Source organism: Talpa europaea (assembly GCF_964194135.1).
Source record: "Talpa europaea genome assembly, chromosome: 1".
Classification (NCBI taxonomy): Eukaryota; Metazoa; Chordata; class Mammalia; order Eulipotyphla; family Talpidae; genus Talpa; species Talpa europaea.
Genome location: NC_140073.1, coordinates 143,989,654 through 144,011,532, shown reverse-complemented (window position 1 = coordinate 144,011,532; position 21,879 = coordinate 143,989,654). Strand labels below are relative to the sequence as shown.

Here is a 21,879-nt window from a genome sequence, read left to right as displayed (position 1 = left end):
CCCTGGTCGCGCAGTGGTTGAGTGCTGGGCTGCGAAGCTGCCCCCTAGCCTCTGCAGCACCGGTTCGTTCCCCAGCCGCCGGCGAGAGTCCCACAAATAATAAATAAATAAACAAACAAATAAATAAAAAACCAAACTAGTTATAAAATTATCATGTGGTTATAAGACAGCTTTTAGTTCTTTCCAAGAACAGATCTCAACCACAAACAAGGTTATCATTAAGTATTTATATGGCACTTTTCCTGCAGAGTGCTTTACTTTCTTTTATAAGCTACTGTTATGGATTTCCTAGAACCTCGCCCCTGGATACTACTTCTTTTACATTCCTCTTTCACCTTCCTGTTCCATCCTAGAAAATTCTTTTCTTTTAAGAAATTATTTTGTATATCACAGCAATATTATTATGTTGACCATAGTTTGTATTTTTCACCTTTTTTTTTAAAGTCATTTTTATTTTTTAATTTTTTTTATTTTTTTTTAATAGAGGCATGCTTTATTTATGTATTTATTTTGTTTGTTTGTTTGTTTATACATGCACTGGGTACAGTCAGAAGCACAGGAGGGTGAGAGAATTCACCAGAGCCAGAGCAGGGAGCAGAACAGGCAGAAGGACCGAAGTACACTACTGAGGGGAGAAGCGGGCGGCAGGAGAGGTCTGCGCGCCATGTGGGATCCTCCTCCGGTGGCCAGGGAGCAGCCGGGGATCGAACCGGTGCCGCAGAGGCCACGGGCAGCTTCGCAACTCAGCGCCCAACCGCTGCGCCACCGGGGAGGCCCACCTTTTTTTTTTTTTTTTTTTTTTTTTTTTAAGATTTATTTATGTATGCAAGAACTGGGGTACAGGCCAGAGATGTGGGGGGTGAGAGGATTCACCAGAGACAGAGTGGGGAGCAGAACAGGCAGATTGACTGAAATACACTGCTGAGGGGAGCAGCGGGCAAGTCAGCAGAGGTCTGCTGCACCATGAGGGTAGCTACCTGGCCGGGGATTGAACTCGTGCTGCAGAGGCTGCGGATAGCTTCATAGGTTGCAGCTTAACCTGCGCCACCAGGGAGGCCTCCGAGGCCCTGTATTTTTTATTTAACATATTTGTTCTTTCCTATTTGTGAGTGTTTTGAGGCAGGTGTATGGGAGGAAGAAATCTTAAGACATAAGGTTGAGTTGCTGGCTGTCATTAACCAGTGTACAATTGAAAATACTTGCTTGACCTGGCAAGTGAAATGTCTCTTCCCTTTTCCATTCTCTAGTTATCTGGCCTTTTAAGTTTTTCTCCTGCTTTTCCTTTTTTCTTTCCTCATAGGTCTTTTAAAGGTGTTAAAGTTCAACTTATTCCAAACATACATGAACTAAAAACCTTTGTATCATAAATCCTAATTTTTGGACTTGCTCTGTTTTAATTCATTTTAATATTCAAAGCCAATCTACTTTTATTCTTGAAGGGCCTGACTTTTTTTTTTTTTTGCCTCTTAATAGCTTTATTTTTTTTATTAGTTTTTTAAATTTTTTTACATCATTGTTCATTTTTAAACAATATTTGCCTCCCCCCACCCGGGGCTGACATTTTTTTCAAATCTGTTCATTTTTTTGTTCACATCTTTACATATTAGTAATTTTTACCGTCATTTACCTGTTTCATACTATATTATCTTTTTTTTTTTTTTTAAAGATTTATTTATTTATTTATATAAGCACTGGGTACAGTCAGAAGCATGGGAGGGTGAGAGAATTCACCAGAGCCAGAGCAGGGAACAGAATAGGCAGACTGACGAAACACACTGCTGAGGGGAGCAGCGGGTGGCAGGAGAGGTCTGCGCGCCATGTGGGACCCTTGCCAGCGGCCAGGGATGGAACCGGCGCTGCAGAGGCTGCGGGTAGCTTCGCAGCCCAGCGCTCGACCGCTGCGCCACCAGGGAAGGCCCCTATATTGTCTTTTGATAGGATTATTTGAAATTCTAGTGTAACTATGCATTTTAACATTAATTTTAGTCTCTTCATATCATTTGAACCTTTGTGTGCTCTCCAGTTGTTGTGAAGATTATGAATTATAACATATTCTTCAAAGAGAAATATAACTAATAACTTCAGTTTACAAATTTTTGAGTTTGTTGCTCCTGCAAGGCATGTATATATGGTAAGAAAGGATACAGTTTTCTTAAGTCAGACATTATTTTTGCCTAGAACTCTTACAGGAATAATTTCCTGTAAGAGTTCTAAAGTTCAGTTTTTAATGTTGTGGGCTGTGAAATGTATTTTATCCATCAAAGAGAGCATATGATCTGTACCACAGGTGAAAAGGTTGCTATACTAGTTACTGCTAAAAAGAAATGTTTCTACAGAGCTAAAAGCCTTTTCAGACCCACAAACCAGGTCTGGCATTTAAATTTTGTAGAACTTTTTTCTAAACAAAGAAATTTCTCTATTCTCTCTTTCACCAGAGAAAGTTCCACTGAAATGAGAATAGTTCTTGTCAAATAACCTTTGATAAATTAATATTCACCATCAAACATAAGGGATGCTTAATGTTTTAATTACCATCAGCAGTTACCTAATACCTATTTTTTTATAAATGGTTTGACATTGAAGTAAATAACTTAAGAATTTAACCCACTATCAACAACATTTGAAAATTTAGTATCTTGTCTGATGTGTTTTACTTGAAATTATAAAGGAACATCTAAGGATATTATAAGCATTTTACTCAAGTCTCATTTATCTGCCCAGTGCCTATGTTTTATTTATACTTACATTCTTAGTACCTAGCACAATGCCTGGCACCTGGGGTATTTAGTAAATGTTCTTTGAATTGTATTCTTTAAGTTAACAACTGTTGTGGTTAGTTACAGTAATTTTTTTATCTATAAGAGAGCTGCCTCTATTGGACAGTAATGTTCTCATATCCTGTTTTTCAGGATCCTCATTCTTCATTTGAAACGTTATAGCTTCAATGTAGCTCTCTCAGTTAACAACAAAGTTGGGCAGCAAGTCATCATTCCAAGATACCTGACCCTATCATCTCATTGCACTGAAAATACAAAACCACCCTTCACTCTTGGTTGGAGTGCACATGTGGCAATGTAAGTCCATGGGAGAGAATTTCTTTACCTTCCCTTTTGAGCTAGAAAGACTTCAGAATCTTATCAAAAGAGTGACTGAACTAGATAACACAACTCCAAATAAAATCAACAGGAAATGTTAATCTTATTTTATTTTGGAATTTTAGTGTTAAATTACTCCCTGACTGAGGTAATTCTTCCAAGTACATTAGTTGCCTTGGAAGAATTCTTCCAAATAAGTTACCTTTCATAATGAGTTAACCTTCTTAGGAAGTGCTTTTACTGTTTCAGTCACAAGAAGACAGTTTGATACATTTTAGGAATATAAGCCAAATTTGATGGATCATAAAAGTTGCCTGAACACAAAAAATACCAATTCTTGTGTTCTTTTCTGAGAAGTTCTGTTTCAGTAGATTTGAGATAGGATTTGGGAATGAGAATTTTTAACAAATACCTTTTGCTGACTCTTTGAGAAATGCAAATTGAGAAATAGTCTACTAAATGTTATGCTGGAGCCCACAAATAGACTGTGTCTTCATAAAATGTATTATCATCAATCTGAGTACAGAACTTCAGTGTCTCCTACAAAATTTTCCATGAGAAAGAGGTAATACTTATATTTGATTTTGCTTCATCATGTGTTCTGGAAAAACCTTAGGACTTCTCCATGAAAATCTCTGAATCTTTTTCTTTGGCATACTTGGATTACTAAAGAGCCATATATTGTACTTCTTTTTCATACTTGAACACTAGTGAAATAAAGTTTTAGAACTCTAGGGGTAAAAGGGATATTAGAGATTTTCATTTTTTAAAAAAGTTTTATTTATTTTTGTGTAGCAGAACTGGGGTGTAGGCCACACTTGCAGGGGGTGGGAGGATTGTGTGACGAGGATTCACAAGAGACAGAGTGGGGAGCAGGACAGGTGGATTTACTGATACACACTGCTGAGGGGAGCAGACAAGAGTGGTCTGCTGTCCCATATGTGAGTTAGCTCCCTGACCAGGGATCGAACTCAGGCTGTAGCAGTGATAGTACTGAGCCTTAATCCCTAGGCCACCAGGGAGGCCTGGGATGTTAGAGATTTTCTCTAAATTCTTAATTTTACAAAGAAGATCCAAGATTAACTGAAAGAGCTATGTCTCTTGACTAAAGTGGAATAATAGACATTTCAGAAAATGCATGAAGATTTGCAACATGAATTGTTACAGTTTTATAAATTTGTTACCCATTGGTTGAATAAAATATATACTACATTATGTAAATTTGTACTAAAGGCCTCAAAAGATGTACTAATAAAGACATGTGCCCAAAAGTCTTAGTGTTTCTGGTTTTCTCTATGGCCTTTCTTTGGAATAGATGTCATTGTTTGATATAAATTGCTTTCTGGTACAGCCGTTACACTTACTGGCAGTGGTACCATATCAATCTACCAATATAGACACTTTACCTTCACACACCAGAAACCAGCTATCTGACTCTACAGTTTTAATAGCTTTTAGACTTTGAACAAATTCCTTAATCTGTCTTTAGGGTGGTATGAACAATAAATGCAGTAATACACATGAGTTCTTAGTACAGTGCCTGATAGCTATCGAGTAAGTCCTCAATAAATGAGAGCTGTTATTATTTTATTGCTTAAAAGTAAAAAACTGAGACACCGTAGTTTTTTCCAAGTCGTTTTCATATGTAGTATATTTGACTTCATTTCCAGTTCTGTTTACTTAGATTATTTTATGAGGGAGAGCCTATAAATCATATTTTGCGTTCTCTTTTGGTCTCTATTACTAAAGTATAATTGTTTGCTTTTCAAGAGGATATATAAGGGACTATAATGCAGAATAGTTCACTTTATAAATTATACATATATTTTTTAACAATGTAACTGTGTACATTATATATTTTCTAATAGTTCTAGACCATTGAAAGCCTCTCAAATGGTGAATTCCTGCATCACCAGCCCTTCTACACCTTCAAAGTGAGTTATATTCCTTGTGTACCCAAAATCTTTATTTTTAAAGAATTTAGCTTACCCTAATTTTCAAGTTTGTTCCCTCCTTTGCTTTATTGTTTCTCTTCTGCATGATAACTGCTCTATATTACCGTATTTTTTGAATTTTCCACTGTCTTCTTTAAACTATAATCTAGGATATAGCAAATTTTTAACAGTGATGCAACTTCAAATGATCCCTTCAAAACTTTGTTTTACAACTTATCAAATCATCTAATATGTAATGCTTTCATCCTACAATTCTAGAAATTGACTGATGATGAAGAATTTTAAGGAGTAAAATAACCTCTGTTGGCGTAAAGCACCATTCCTTAAAGATAGGCATGGAAATCCCAAAATATCTTTTCACTTAATTGCAATCAAGTCTGGGACTGAACTGGTCACTGAACTGGAGCTATTCAGAAAGGGGACAGGAAAACAAACACAACACTGGAATGTGACTATTCTATAAATGTTTTGTGTTTTTTGCTTAAGACCAGAAGTATATCCAAGGAGGGAAGCAAATACTTCTCTTTACCTCCACCGATTTAACTAGAACCACAGTTCCTGATTAGACAATTCTAAATGACTTGGTTGTCATTTGTCTTTAAAATTAACTTTTCTAAAAACTTCATGTCCAAAGCACTCTTGGAAAAGAGACACATTGTTTAAAGGTTTTTGGGGGGCTTATATAACCAAAAATGACTTTTGGGAACTGCTATTTTCTTTTCCTCCTGTTAATTATTTTTCAGTGCAATTAAAACAAGATGACTAACATGACTAGAAATCTGAAATGGTACCGATATGAATACTCTTGCCCGTTCTCAAGATACAAATGAGCAATACCACTTGGCTGCTTAGAAAGTGAGCAAGTGATGCATTTACAGGATGAATAATTTTCATTGCTACAGGCAAGCTGCCTTCTGTGAATATAGTAATTATTAATGGAATGCACTCTTTATGTACCAGATCACTAGTTTCAAGAAAGAGATGGTTTCATTGGGCATCATTATATTTGGCATGGTCATTTGTTCTCCAGGGTCTACTGGTATCTAAGAATTTGAGAGTTGTTCAGTAAAGTTTGATTAGGCCCTAGAAGACCTGTCATGCCGATCAAACTTAAAAGAGGCTGAGTTCTGAACCAAAATGCCATTAGTTCTACAATGTCCTTTTCCACATTTGACCCTGCTACAGTAGTAGACAGGAGTCATCCTTCAGCAAAGTATTTAATTACATGAATGAACAAATTAATATGTTCAGTTTTGCTTGGTAAGCATGAAATCAGAAATGAGGAATTAAGATGGCTAATTGGCTATTTCTAAGTTATACTGACTAAAAGCCCTTTGAACACATAATGGGAGGCTATTCAAATGTTCGGGCTGGAGTGCAGTGATATCTTAACTGCCCTCAGCCACAGACTATGGGTTTGTCACTGACCACTTGCCTCTTTTCTTTGATCTACATTGCTATGCAATTCTCCTGATTTCCATTGTGGGCTTGTATTTCTTGGTGCCATCATTCTATTTGTTTATTTACAATTTTCGCATTTAAATTAATTGCGTTTTTCCATTTTACCTTTTTTTAGTATAGCATATGAATTTATGTTAACATCCATGAAAGAAAGTCCATGCTCTTTGACCTTTACCACCTTTTTCATTTATTTTCAGTTCACTTAGAAGACAACACAGTAACAGGTTACTTATCTGGTATCACTGAAGAATGATATTTGATATTCCACATAACTGAATTTTTATATAACTACGGCTTTGTTAAGCATTCATTAATGTTTTTAAAAAGTTAACCATTTTAGATGGTATATTATCAGTAACCTCTTAGATTACTTATATTCTTCAATAAATTGCACTGAAGATAATTTAAATCTATTGTAATGAAATAGAACCAGCATTATGAGTATTCATTATTACACTGTTTTAATATGATAATGCCCTCTACGGCTCTTAATTCTTACAGGACAGTTTACATTAAATAATTTTCTAGTTCTTTATTGTCCTTTTTGTGGTTATTTTCTCTCATCTCTTATTAGCTCTCATTTCTTGATGAACTTGCTAAATTATTTTATATACCATTTCCTGGGTAAGAAAGGGAAAGAGTCCCTATCTAAGGAGTAAAGTGCATGGGCTTTGAAACTGCTACCTTCCTCAGAAGTCTTTTTCTTATTTTGGAATCCCTGTGATCTGGAAGGTGGAGGTTACCAGAAGTCTGACCTACATATAATTGGATAAGTGGAATGTTACTGTTAATTTTAAAGTGCATGGATCATAATTTAAAAGATCAAAAATTATTCCTCATGCACTCTGTTGTCAGAGACATTCATTGCTATGTCTGCATGCGTTCAATTGAATACTTGCTTTATAAATACAATAAAAAATTTCTTTGGGGTTGATCATTAAAAGAAAAAAGGCACAAAGTGATTAGTTACCGATGATCTATTATAACAGCGTAAGAGTTGTCTAATTTTCGAAGCATGGCTCTTTTGGATTGGGGCAAAGGTAATGCTTAAATATACCTCTTTTGATATATCATTTTTTCTCTGTTAAGTCATTTTCAATAATGGAAAAGCCTTTTATTTTGGTATTTAACATTAAAAGAATAACAAGGACAAATACTTATCAGACTTATATAGGTTTGTTTGTTTTTTTTTTTTTTAAATTACAGGAATTTCACCTTCAAATCCAAGAACTCCTTGACTTTATGCCTTGACTCAGACAGTGAGGATGAGCCAAAACGCTCTTTCACCCTCAGCCAGAGACTTTGTGAAATGTCGGGTAGTGAACAGCAGCAAGACGACCTGGAAAAAGTAAGTACATTCTCATTAAAATATTGTCTGACAAAGGTTTAAATAGCTCTACTGTCCAAATAAGTGGTTTTCATAACCAACATCATCAAACTTAATAAATATACAGGATAGATCATAAACTTAATGGATCTGTCCAAACATTAGTTTTAAATTGTGTGTGCTTTCTCTGGCTACAAACACCAGTCTGTTTAAATAAACATGGATTAAATCTTTAAGAAATGAGCGTTCTTGTAGATAAATTGCTTTCTCCTATTAATCTTCAAACTTCTTTTACATATTGGTCATCAAATAATTACTTGTTTTATTTTGAAGAGAGGGGTTTTTTTTAAAGAGGTTTTTTTTTTTTTAAAGATTTGTTTATTTATTTATTTATTTATGCATACATACATACAAGCACTGGGTACAGTCCAGAAGTGCGGGAGGGTGAGAGAATTCACCAGAGCCAGAGCGGGGAGCAGAGCAGGCAGAAGGACCGAGGCACACTGCTGAGGGGAGCAGCGGGTGGCAGGAGAGGTCTGCGCACCATGTGAGACCCTCCTCTGGTGGCCAGGGAGCAGCCGGGGATCGAACCGGCGCCACAGAGGCTGCGGGCAGCTTTGCAACCCAGTGCTCAACTGCTGCGCCACCGGGGAGGCCCTACTTGTTTTATTTTGAATATGGGAAGCCATAGTAAAGGTTTTACATCAACAGGCCGACTAGGTCATCTAAAGGTTTAAATAATGTAATAAAGGCATAAGTACATCATTTTCTTGATTCTTAATGATAGTTAATACCTTGAAGATAATATGCTTTTCTAGGAGTTTGCACCATCTCGTGCATTTGTGCTTCATTTTGAATCTTTTTTTTGATAAGATAATGTAATTATCATAGTAGTTCATTTTTGTTCCTGTTTTCCATCTTACTTTAAAGCTAGAGATAGTGTGTGGTTGTTCTGTTGAATGAGGAATGACAGAAAGTCAGAAAATATCCCCAGAAGTGAAAGTTATTCAGCAGCTTCTGAATATAACATGATTATAGAGTAACTTTTATTTTTAGCATTTATTAAAAAAAAAACAAGACCAGCCAACATTAAAAAGGCATATTAGGTGAAATGACAGACTCTTTACAATATTATATAATTGGTATATATCTGGAAGAAAATACATCATCATAATTATCTGAGTGATAGATTTTGAGTGAATTTGTTATTTTTATGTATTTTATATATTCCAAATACATACAAAGAACATGCTTAACATTATTAGGATAAACACATATCCTTATATAGTTAATTTTTTTTTAATGGAAGGTTTTTTGTTTTTTTAAAGATTTATTTTTATACAAGAACTGGGGTACAGGTCAGAGGCATGGTAGGGTGAGAGCATTCACCCGAGACAAAGCAGGGAGCAGAACAGGCAGACCGAAGGCACTGCTGAGTGGAGAAGCGGGCGAGACAGGAGAGGTCTGCTGTGCCATGTGGGAATCTCCCTGGCCAGCTGGGAATCGAACCCGCACTGTAGAGGCTGCGGACAGCTTCATAGAGCTGCACTCAACCTCCTGCGCCACCGGGGAGGCCCCAGTTACTATTTTTAAAAAATTAAACTTGCCAGTGACTTTACATATTAATTATTACTTGTCAAACAACCAGAGCTGCTAAGAAAGGTAGATTTTTAGATATAAACTCTCACTTTAAACTTAAGATTGCTATATTTGTAGGCATTTAGTTTCCTCTAAAAGTAACTTTTCTTTAGGATTCAAAATCATGCAGAATAGAGCCTGATAAGTCTGAATTGGAAAACTCTGGATTTGATGGAATGAGTGAAGAAGAGCTTTTAGCGGCTGTTTTAGAGATAAGTAAGAGAGAAGCTTCACCATCTCTGAGTCATGAAGAAGATGATAAACCAACCAGCAGCCCAGATACTGGATTTGCAGAAGATGATATTCAAGAAATGCCTGAAAATCCAGACCCTATGGAAACTGACAAGCCCAAAACAATCACAGAACTGGGTAGGTTTGATGAAGGTAATATATTTAAAATAAGGTGTAACTACATTCCAAAGTTTTATAGTGACAAGTGCTTCTGAATGACAGTAAGTGCGATAGCTCTGTAACACAGAGCTAATACTATTTTTATGCTTACTATTTTTTCAACAGTTTAAAAAATGAGAAGTAAATATTGTGAGTAGTATCCAGAGGTTAGTGGTAAAGTGTGTCATATCCCTTTGGGTGTACAGCAAAAGAAAGATTAGTTTTCTTCTGTGCAAATGTTTGTATCAGGTTGGTTCTCTTTAACTCCCCATTCTTATCCAAAATCTGTATAATGTTTCTTCATTTTTTATTTCTGAACTTATACCAGATTTTAGTGAATAAATAATTTAAGTTTTCCATTCTTTGGTTTCATCTTTTCATATTGGTAGTACGACCAATGAGTAAGAAGTCAGCTCTTAGGCCTCTAGTCTTGGCTATAGCACTTACTTGCTTTAAAGTTTTATGTAAGTTAACCTCTTTGATGCTTATTTTTCTTATTTCCCTATGGAGATCTGCCCCGCATACTTCAAAAGACTGAAGGGGAATGTTAGTATACATATAATGTAAAGTGCTATACAAATTTAAAAAATGGTTTGAAGATTCTGGGGACCATGAGAATAGTAGTATATCTCCAAATTATTTTCTGTATTCATGGGGGTTAGGAATCATTAATTTGGAATTCTTTTATGTGCAAGTGAAGTAAGAATTAGAATTTCCTCAATTTAACTGGAAACAAGCACTTACAATTTTTATATATAGATATTCCTTTTTTTCTCTCTTGATACATTGATCTTATAAAATCTCCTTATTAAACTTATAATCACTGTCCTTAGATATCATTGGTTCATACTAGTGGATTTATCCATTGCAGTATATATTTCTTGCTTTCAGCTCTTCTATTTTCTTAGTCCTTTTAACAAAGGAAGTTATTTATTACTAGTAGTTCTAGATTATCTGTGCCAATGCAGGAGAACTCTGAGATTATCAAAATCATTACTAATCACAGGGGCTTTATAACTAGCACAGCTTTGGAAAGAGAAAACTTGTTAACAAGAACTTTATATCTTCATATAAGATCCTCTGTTTATTAGCTACTGTCTTTACCAGTTGGATGCAGCCTCTTTTTGTTTCCTGTTTCTTTATTCTCAACATTCCATTCACCTTCTTAATGTAACTGAAAGCTAAAGACGTTGCTTCTTCTACAGTTCTTTTTTTATATATCAGTTATGAAAAATATTGATAAAGACAAAATAGAGGATGTCTATAATAGACCTTCCCCCCATACCCATTATGTGGCCTCAGTAATTATCAATAAAAAACAATCTGTTTGGGGGCCTCCCTGGTGGAGCAAGGGGTTAAGATGTAACCTATGAAGCTATTCGAAGCCACTGTAGCACAAGTTCGATCCCCTGCCAGGGAGCTACTCACATGGCGCAGCAGACCTCTCCTTTTCCCCGCTGCTCCCCTCAGCAGTGTATTTCAGTCAATCTGCCTGTTCTGTTCACCACTCTGTCTCTGGTGAATCCTCTCACTCCCCACACCTCTGGGCCTGTATCCCAGTTCTTATATGCATAAATAAACAAATCTTTTTAAAAAATATTCAATATTGGCTAATTTTGTCTTACTTCCACATTTCCAGAAGTAACCTGATTGACTCAGATGTCCATTGCTTGTTCAGTGAATTAAGGCCAAGGGGACAGATTGGACTTGTAAATTGTAGACTATGGAAATGGGTGTTTCTCCAGGAGTTCAGGAAAGTGTATTTTTTAAATTGAGATCCTATTGTTTTTTGCACTTAAGTTATCCCAGGTTTCTTATTCTCATACTGAATACTCAGAATAAGAGTACACAAGGGGTTAAGCACAGCACTGTGAAACTCCGCAGCTTCTGCAGCACAAGTTTGATCCCCAGTCAGGACACTACCCACATGGCGCAGCAGAGCTCTCTTGTCTTGTCTGCTGCTCCCCTCAGCAGTGTATTTCAGTCAGTCTGCCTGTTCTGTTCCCCACTCTGTCTCTGGTGAATCCTCTCACCCACACCCCCCACACACACACACTGTACACACACACCTCTGGCCAGTTCTTGTATAAATACCTTTTTTTTTTTAAAGATTTATTTATTTATTTATATAAGCACTGGGTACAGTCAGAAGCACGGGAGGGTGAGAGAATTTACCAGAGCCAGAGTGGGGAACAGAACAGGCAGAGCGATGAAATACACTGCTGAGGGGAGCAGCAGGCGCGGCAGGAGAGGTCTGTGCACCATGTGGGACCCTCGCCGATGGCTGGGGATCAAACTGGCGCTGCAGAGGCTGTGGGGCAGCTTCGCAGTCCAGCGCTCAACCTCTGCGCCACTGGGGAGGCCCAATAAATTTTTTTTTTAATTTAAAAAAATAAAACTCATTGCTGGTTTAGAGTCTAAAATCAAAATGCTATAAGCCTCAGAGTTGTCTGTGCTGCAGAGAATTATCTATCATTTAAATGGTTAAAATTCAGTGTTAGGACAGATAGAGTATATACAGTTTTATTTTTATTTTTTTAATTTTTATTTATTTATACAAGCACTGAGTACAGTCAGAAGTGCGGGAGGGTGAGAGAATTCACTAGAGCCAGAGCGGGCAACAGAACAGGCAGAGTGATGAAATACACTGCTGAGGGGAGCAGCAGGCGCTGCAGGAGAGGTCTGTTGCACCATGTGGGACCCGTGCCTGCGGCTGGCTGCTGCGCCACCAGGGGAGGCCCTATACAGATTTTAAATAATCCGCATAAAATTAATCTAAAGGTAATTTTTGTTGATAAGATAATTTCTTTTGATAAGAATTTCCTTAACTTGTTAAGATGAGACTTTCTGCTTGGGTAAAAGTTTTATAAGTACAATATATACGTGTAAGTGTTATAAAAGAAGACTACTTTTCACTCAATTACCTGTGTTAAAAATTATAAGGACATTTTTGCTCTCAATTCAGATAGCCAAAGCAAAATAGTGATCATATTGTTCATTCCAACTGACCATAGTATAGAGATTCAGAAGGTGCAAAAAGAAATGATTAATTTTTTTCTTACCCTCCTGGATGTGTGTGTTAAACATATAGGTTGTCATAGATTGTGCAGCATGTGAAATATGTATTATTGATACATACTTTTAGCAGCTCTTTTGATTTAGAATATATACAAGGCTTATTTGATTATCAATATGAAAACATACTCGTTTGATATGCAATATAATAAATGGGAAAATCTCAACATAGCTTAATCATTCTAGCCTAATTCTTTTATATAATTTATATATATATTACATCATTGTTCATTTTTGTACAATATTTGCTTTCTCCTCTTAGGTGTAGTCCCCATAGAATTCCCACCACCAATTCACACACCGCACCTACCTGCATGTACCATCGCCATAGTCCCTTGTGTTCTTCCCTCGCCTGTTTTGATCCCTCTCCCTCCCACTCCCCTGCAAAATGTCTGATTTATACTTGCCTGTTAATTTTGTCTAACTTAATTCTTATTTAATTTACTCTAAATAATAATACTTTGTTCCTGTTACTTGGTCATGTGACATGATCTATGAATACTATTGGTATGAATATGACTATTTATTCTTTTCCATCCTTAACCATAGTGTGCTTGTGAGATTGGTTGAGTTTCAGAACCATTGCTTTAAATCAGTGGTTCTTAACCAAAGACACTTTTGTCCCTAAGGATATACATTTGACAAAGCTGTGACATCTGGTGGGGGTGGGCGGGGGGTGAGGGCGGAGTGCTACTGGTATCTAGCAAGTAGAGTTTCAGGGAAGTTGCTAAACATAATGTAAATGCAAAAAGTTGCCCCTTCTCCCAACAGCAACAAATTGTTGCACCTGAAATACCAATAGTGGTGAGACTGAGAAAACCTAATCTAGATGTAGTAAAATGAAATTGAATGTCCCAGGCAAGTTATGGGTGAGGGTAGGATAAATTATTCTTTGAACAGTAGATGTCACTGTAGATTTCAGTTTACTTAAGATTTCCCAGTTTTGATATGTTCTACTTCCTCAGATCCCACCAGTTTTACTGAGATTGCTAAAGACTGTGATGAAAATAAAGAAAACAAAACACCAGAAGGATCTCAAGGAGAGATTGATTGGCTCCAGCATTATGATATGGAGCATGATAGAGAAGAGCAAGAGCTTCAGCAGGCATTAGCTCAGAGCCTTCAGGATCAAGTAAGAGATTTTATGTTACTACTTCTCTGTATCCGTCTTTGCCAAGAAGTAGGATAACTAACATGTATTGAGCATTTCCTGTGTACCAGGTATTTTTGTAAATGATTTACATACAGTAAGTCACTGATCCATCTTAGCAAAAAAAAACAAAAACTAGAGTTTGGGGCTTTTTGCCTTGCATTTGAAACAGAAACATTAATAGTTTTTCTGTTTTTGAAAATCCAGATGCAACAAAATTTACTGTTGATTACTTGCATTGTAATTCATTGCATTGCTAAACCAACATGGGGCCAGTCCGCTTTTGTAAGCTTTTTGTAAGATATAGAAACAACCAGTGAACCACTGTGATTTTATCATTAATATTTTTAGGCAGTGTGTTTTGGGCATTGTCTTAAAATATGAATCCTTTCTATGATTTATTTGAACATAAAATTTCAGGAATATCATCTGAAATTTCACATGTTAGTCATAAACTAACATCTACATTTTTCTTTGTGTAACTATCTGTTATTCCAGTATTTAGTTCCTTATGCTTATATTTGCCAAAGCATACTGATTTTATACTGTAGCAATCCCTTGAGGTATCTAACTAAGGTGATATTCTTACAGTTTTCTAATCCTGTGTGATGCAATCTAAGTTGTTTTAGTAATAAATATTTACCAAGATTCCCTTGAATGACTATACAATTTCAGTGTTTGCAAATAAATAAGAAATTTTATTTCTTATTTGTTTGCAAATAAATAAGAAATCTCTAAATCTTCTTTAGAACAGTATTAATCTGTTCTTTTATCCTCAGTCTTAACTGTTTATTAATATTATCTTTATAAAATGCTAATACTAGATTATTCTGAGCCATCCTCCCCCTCCCACCCCACCCCCCGAAAATGCTGATGTAATTGATCGGAGGTGTGGTCTGGGCATCTAGATTTCTTTCTTTTTTCTAATAAGGATTTTAAAAAAGTTTCCCTGGTGATTTTAAAGTGCAGCAAAGGTAAGAAATACTACTTTAAAAGCATTTCAGTAGCAACTGTTCCTTATTCTTTAATTTTAAGAAGTACCTCCCTACCTGAAGCTCCAATGCATTCAAAAGTAACAACCAACAACATTCATTAATATTTACTAAGCATCTGTTATATGATTTGTTCTCTTTAACAAGAATGAAAATGGTTATATGAATAATACTGTTTTTCTTGGATTCATAGACTTAGGGTCATTGTGAGCTAGCTCACTGTCAGCTCAGGAGAGCCAACTCTGCTTTCGCCATCACATTGATAGCTTAAAATTGGCCAGAGTGAGAGTATTTATACCAAGGAAATTAGCAAATGCTGTCAATTGGGAAAGAAAAGAGCAATTTGCTAAATACCTACTATGTATCTACCAAGTACTACTTCATACATGTAAGAAGATAAGGAATTACATCATAATCTCACATTGAATGACATTTGATTGACAAACCAAATGTCTGGCCTTTGTAACCCTCAAGGTTGTATTTTAGGAGGACAATGTTGGGGAAATATCTATATATCCCTTAGACAATCATCCTTCAAATGTCCATAAGACTATGGAAAACTTTATTTACAAATATTTAAGAGTAGCCAACTTTATCCTCAATAAATAAGTTTAATCAATACCTCTAAAATAATCTTAGTTTCATTTTTGTCCCTTTAGGAGGCTTGGGAACAGAAAGAAGATGATGACCTCAAAAGAGCTACAGAATTAAGTCTTCAAGGTATGAAGATCTTTTTTTTTTTTTAAGATTTTTTTTTTTTTTAATTTATACATACAAGAACTGGGGTATAAGCCATATGTGCAGGTGAAAGGATTCGCCAGAGACAAGAGTGGGGAGCAGAACAGGTGGAGCTATGGAGATACACTGCTGAGGGGAGCAGTGGGTGAGACAGGAGAGGTCTGCTGAACCGTGTGGGTTAGCTCTCTGGCCAGGGATCAGACTCACGCCTCAATGGCTGTTGATAGCTTGACCTTGATAGCGCTGAGACTGTAACCCCTGTGCCACCAGGGGGGCCCTTTCTTGTATTTTAAATGAAACAAGAATTAAAGATTGAATTTTGATCATTTGTGTTAAATTTCAAAAAAAGAATATTGAAGAAAATTAAGATACTGACCTCTTTATGATCTTTTTTTCTGTGAGAATTTGTATTTACTGTAGCTGTACAAGATATACCGAGCGTTTCACTGGTGACATTATATGGGATTTAGTGAAATTGGATTATCTGTAAAATTATATTTCTTTTTTCAGGTTTATTCATTTCTTATGACAGTTATACCCCCTTTCATAGAAGTGCATTTAAAAGAATAAGGAACATTCCTTTTACAGATACCTGGTACCTGGATTGTTTTTCCCCAAAGTAGGTAAATTGGAACCCTAACAATAATATGTTTTGTTTTCTTAGGATGATAAAATGTGTACATCAAGCTGCTTTTTCTCTTCCTATTTGTATTCCAAGAGCTTTTATATAACTGTCTTTGTTTTCTTCAGAGTTTAACAACTCTTTTCTGGATTCATTGGGTTCTGATGAAGACTCTGGAAATGAAGATATTTTAGATATGGAGTACACAGAGGCTGAAGCTGAGGAACTAAAAAGAAATGCTGAAGTAGGTGACATTTTACTTCCTTAGTTGAACTGGCCAGGTTGTCAGTATTACTCCTGCTCTTTACCTTCAAGGCCTTACTGTCAGTGTCTGTTGCAGGTCATTTCCGCCCCTTTGGCAGCCATCAAGCAATCTTCACTTTCTCTTATCCTTTGCTTCTTGTTTCTTACACTCAAGATTCAAAATAAAATTAACCAAAAACAAATCCATCCTGACCACCTCATTGCTTGTTAGGTAACAGCTGAGCAACATGGCTCTCAAAGATCTATGTATGTGAAATCACCTTTCTTTCAAAACTATAAATAGCAAAACTAATTGGTTATTACTCAATGAAAATGAATTAATGACCAATGCACAGGAGTCCATCTGGGAGCCAATGAAGTGGCTCCATCTAGTGTGGGATAGACTGAATGGTCTGGAAAGGGAATATCTAGAAGATACAGAGTCTCATGTCCCACCATAGAACCAACTATCATGAAGACAACTAGGAGTCCATGCAACAGGTGCACCAGTGCATTGAGTGGTACTGTGCCTCTGACTCAAGCCCAGGCCTGATGACCAGTGAATTGGAGAAGTTCCAAGATTGCCTGGCACAGTGCGCTATGTATTGCAGTGGCAAAGCCAAAGACTCAAAAGATGCAGGGATAAAGAGCTTCAGCTGAAGTATTTTATGGCCAAGTTAGTGAGACTACATGCACCTCATGACCAAGAAGATAAAGGAGGCTTTTGCCATTGACCATTGGGGTATAGGGCAAGCATCTATTTAAAAAATAGAATTGAGAATTTAATTTAGATCTTTTTTTTTTCTTTTCTTTTCTTTTTTGCATAGAAGAACTGGGGTATAGGCCACAGGTATGAGGGATGAGACTGAGTGGGGAGCAGAACAGGTGGATTTTCTGAAATACACTGCTCAGGGGAGCAGCGGGTGAGACGGGAGGTCTGCTGTGCCATGTGGGTTAGCTCCCTGGCCAGGGGATTGAACTCAGGCTGTAGTGGTGACAGCACTGAGACTCATCCCCTAGACCACTAGGGAAGCCTGAGAATTTTGATCTTTTAAGGAAAGTTTTTGAGGGCCTCCCTGGTGGCGCAAGGAGTTAAGCACTGCACTATGAAGCAATTTGCAGCTTCTGCAGCACAGAAGTTCGATCTCCAACCAGCCAGGGAGCAACCCACATGGCGCAGCAGACCTCTTCTGACTCACCCGCTGCTCCTCTCAGCAGTATACTTCAGTCAGTCTGCCTGTTCTGTTCCCCACTCTGTCTCTGGTGAATCTTCTCACTCCCCCCCCTACATCTCTGGCCAGCTCTTATATGCATAAATAAATAAATCTTTAAAAAAAAGAAAGAAAGAAAGAAAAGTTTTTGAATGATACCAGCAAGTTTGTTTCAGTCTAAAAAGTGAAATAGAAAAGTTTGGGTCAGAGATAGCACAGGAGAGTTTTCAAGAGCCTAAATTTCATGTGACAAGCACTTTTCCTGGCACTAGGAATTTCCCTTGTACCAAGCCAAAGCCCTCCAGTGTACCAGATTCTTCTCAATATATAGGTGCTTCCAACCTGGCAAGTTACTCTAACCTGCCTATGAGTGTGAGGAGAGGTGTTTTTTGCCATCCTCCTGTTGACCAGAGAGATCACCATACCATTCTCCTAGGCTGTAAAGCAGTCCTTGAGGTCACTAATTTGAAAGGAGGAAAAGGTCTTTATTTTGGTTGGTTTTGTTTTATATAAAAGAGCATGTAGTTGGGGCCTCCCTGGTGGTGCAGACAGTTGAGCGCAGCGCTGTGAAGCTGTCCGCAGCCTCTCCGGTGCTGGTTCGATCCCAGCAGCCACGGAGCAACCCACATGGTGCAGCAGACCTCTCCTGTCTTGCCCGCTGCTCCCCTCAGCAGTGTATTTCAGTCAGTCAGCTTGTTCTGTTCCCCGCTCTGTCTCTGGTGAATTCTCTCACCCTCCTGCACATCTGGCTTGCCCTGGTTCTTGTATAAATAAAATAAATCTTAAAAAAAAGAGCATGTAGTTGATTTAAGATGTGAGTTGGGAGAGCAGGGTAGTTGGATAAGAACTTTGAAAAGTTCTTTGTAAACATCTCTTTCTGGACTTCAAGGTGTAGCCGTGTGTTATTTGAAATTTTCACACATCTTTCAACTTGGAGACTGCAAAAACATGAGAGAGAATGTTGCACTGGGTGTGGGAGAGCTCCCTTCTCGCTGCTTAGGCTGGGCCCTCAGGCAGCAGAATGACAGGGCAGTCTTGCAATGTCCCTTGCAGGACAGGGATTTTGATTGTGCCAGTATCTTGGAAATAACAATGGAAGAGTCAGGCCCATTTCTGTTGAAGTAAAAGAGTTACGAAAAAACCTGGCTTTCCAGAAAAGAATGCAGTGAAAGCCCTAAACCCAGTGTTGCTCACTTAGTCCCCTGAAATAGCATGCCCTGATGAGACAATCCCTTAACCACGGGAAGGCCAAGGGAGAAAAAGTAAGCAACTCAGGGACTAGGAGAAGCAGTGTCTCCTTTCACACAAAGGGGGGGATAATCTCCCATTACCAAATACCACTTTCCTTGGGGCCTTTGTATCCTGCAGTGTTTCTGCCCCAGTTCTAACACCTTGAGTTATGTATTTTCCAAGTGGTAAACTATTGAATAAATGAAGTTAACTAGCACACATTGAAATCTTTGTTTACCCTTCTTTTTTCCTTAGATAATTGCTTTCCTTATCTGGATTCCAAATTTTTTATAATTTCTATTTTCCAGGCTCTCACTATGCTAATACCATCACTTAATTTTTAACGAACATCGAGTGTTTAAGTTACTTCTGCTTCTTCACTGTAATAAGTAATACATTGAGGAACTCGGCATGATTGTAATGTTTTCTTTAAGTAAATCCCCAGAAATAAATCATGGCATCAAAGTTTATGAACATTTTAATGGTTTCTGGTTTCCATATCTATATTTCTTCTAAAAATTTAATCTTATAGTGCTTCCTGTACTGCATGGTACCACTTTTCAGTTTTGCTTTATTTTTCTATTAATATTTTAATAGCATATTTAAAACGTAAGTTTATCCATAATCCCTTCAGCATGTCAGCAACACTCTTCATTCTTCTCATTCTGTTTTCCAGTTACCTAACCTCAGTACATACTTCTGTAAAGCTGTGTGGCTATTAATGTGCATTCATGTGGGTTTGAAAAATACGTTAATATGTTGACTGATAGAATGTGTTTTAAATAATTGGGTGATACTGTACTGAGTTAATATACCTTTAGCCATTAAACTATTATTGCAGTGATTGTTAGTTTCAGCTTTTCATTATTATAGATAATGCTATACATATACTTTTGTTTTAAATTATTTTCTTAGAATAAGTTCTTAGTTGGGAGTAGAATTCTTGGTTTCAATAGATATGAACAGTACCAACCACTGGATTTTTTTATTGAGTTTTGACTACATACACACTGAAGCTTAGCCGTGTCAGCTCTGTTAATAAATGCGAATTTAGTGTTTTGCTTTTATTCAGCTGAAAAGTTAAAAGTCAGGCCCACTTCTGTTTTCCAGACAGGAAATCTTCCTCATTCGTATCGGCTCATCAGTGTTGTCAGTCACATTGGCAGCACTTCTTCTTCAGGTAAATGGACATCATGATTAGGCATTTGTTCCCTGTTATGTTGCTCTGCCAAGTTTTATGAAGTAAAAGTAGAATAATCAAGAAAAACATTGAAATTTTTTATTTGATCATACTAAATGTGAATTGTGTTAACAGGTGCAACTGTTTTGATTTCTCTATTCATAAAGAATCAAAATTTCCCTGAACAAAATGTATTTATTAAAAAATTTTCCCAGTATACTTCATTCCTACTTAAATGAGTTTATGTGCTTTTTAATAGGTTTTAGAAACATTGTTGGGGATAAGATGGTGGAAGGGGTGACTCTTTCTATATCTTTCTGAAACTTCTGCACCTGAGAAAAATTCAGTATGTTCTTGAAAAAAACAATGTTAAGACTTTGTTTATTTCAGGGCATTACATTAGTGATGTGTATGACATTAAGAAGCAGGCGTGGTTTACTTATAATGACCTGGAAGTATCTAAAATCCAAGAGGCTTCTGTGCAGAGTGACCGGGATCGGAGTGGTTACATCTTCTTTTATATGCACAAGTAAGAAACTTGCCAATTCCAAAGCAGGAGCTAAAAATCTAAACTCATTCTTCTTCCTTTAAGAATAAATGTTCCTATCACTTAATTGGTAGACAGTTTTTGGTTTTCATTATCTTTGCCTAGGGCTCCTCTCTTGATAGGAGTCCAGAATATTCTCTCTTAGCAATAATCACTCATCACACAGTAGCATCTAGATATCAAACTTTTTTGATAGAAGCTGTCCTGTCAAACCTTTTTGATCTTGCCAGTATTATTAACAAGAAGATCTGATTTAAATGAATGGGAACTACAATAGCTAGCTATTGCCAGACCTCACCTAACAGTCTTAAAAATCAGCACCAAGGATTAAGATGGCGATCCAATGACTTGCTTGTCTAATAAAATTAGGCACTAAATGGTATTATGTAGACTTTATCAGTGTCTCTTCTGTCTCATCCGTTGCCTTTTGCTCACTGAATTTCCTGTTTTATTTTTTGTTTGTCTTATTTTAAGGGAGATCTTTGATGAACTGCTTGAAACAGAAAAGAATGCTCAGACACTTAGCATGGAAGTGGGGAAGACTACTCGTCAGGCCTTGTGAGAAACAAACTCCTGGGTTAGCAGTGTGTACTGCAGAGTCTGTTGCCACCCACTCACCCTTCCTCTGCCCCAAGAGAATTTGGAACTCTACTTGATGCGGGAGCAACATACAGCTCAGGGCCAAACCAAAAGACGAAATTACAATTATGCGGAATGCTCCGTGCTAGTTGTTTATGGAAACTTTGGTCTCACATCTGTAGCTGATTATCCTCTTTTTCTCCTTCAAGAGTGGCACTTCCTTCTGTCTTAGGAATACATGTTGTAGATATATATATATGTGTGTGTGTACATACTTATACACACACACGTATGTGGAATGAATGGACCTTAGAGTTAGAATGAGCCACCAGAGTATGCCTGCTCAAAATTAATAGCACAGCAGTTTGGAGAAGTGAAGTTGTCAAAGGTCCATTCACCTGAGAAATGTGTGAAGATACACGTATCAGTTGGCATTCGGCTTTTAT

The 21,879-nt window shown here is 37.0% G+C and overlaps 1 protein-coding gene across 2 annotated transcripts in view; it reads left to right on the top strand.

Annotated features, from left to right (window-relative positions):
• USP37 (ubiquitin specific peptidase 37) overlaps positions 1 to 21,416 on the top strand; it is a gene marked incomplete at both ends in the record, with an annotated part of 57,165 nt that extends 35,749 nt beyond the window's left edge. Inside the window, 10 exons of one of the 2 annotated variants that reach the window (XM_084239102.1) lie at positions 2,910 to 3,074; positions 4,964 to 5,029; positions 7,718 to 7,859; positions 9,590 to 9,845; positions 13,907 to 14,073; positions 15,743 to 15,803; positions 16,572 to 16,687; positions 20,238 to 20,307; positions 20,698 to 20,836; positions 21,329 to 21,416. In XM_084239102.1, the coding sequence (XP_084095228.1) occupies positions 2,910 to 3,074; positions 4,964 to 5,029; positions 7,718 to 7,859; positions 9,590 to 9,845; positions 13,907 to 14,073; positions 15,743 to 15,803; positions 16,572 to 16,687; positions 20,238 to 20,307; positions 20,698 to 20,836; positions 21,329 to 21,416 (1,270 nt within the window). The remainder of the gene's footprint in view (positions 1 to 2,909; positions 3,075 to 4,963; positions 5,030 to 7,717; positions 7,860 to 9,589; positions 9,846 to 13,906; positions 14,074 to 15,742; positions 15,804 to 16,571; positions 16,688 to 20,237; positions 20,308 to 20,697; positions 20,837 to 21,328) is intronic. The other variant, XM_084239103.1, reaches the window with a different exon arrangement.
• Between the last annotated feature and the right edge of the window lie 463 nt (positions 21,417 to 21,879).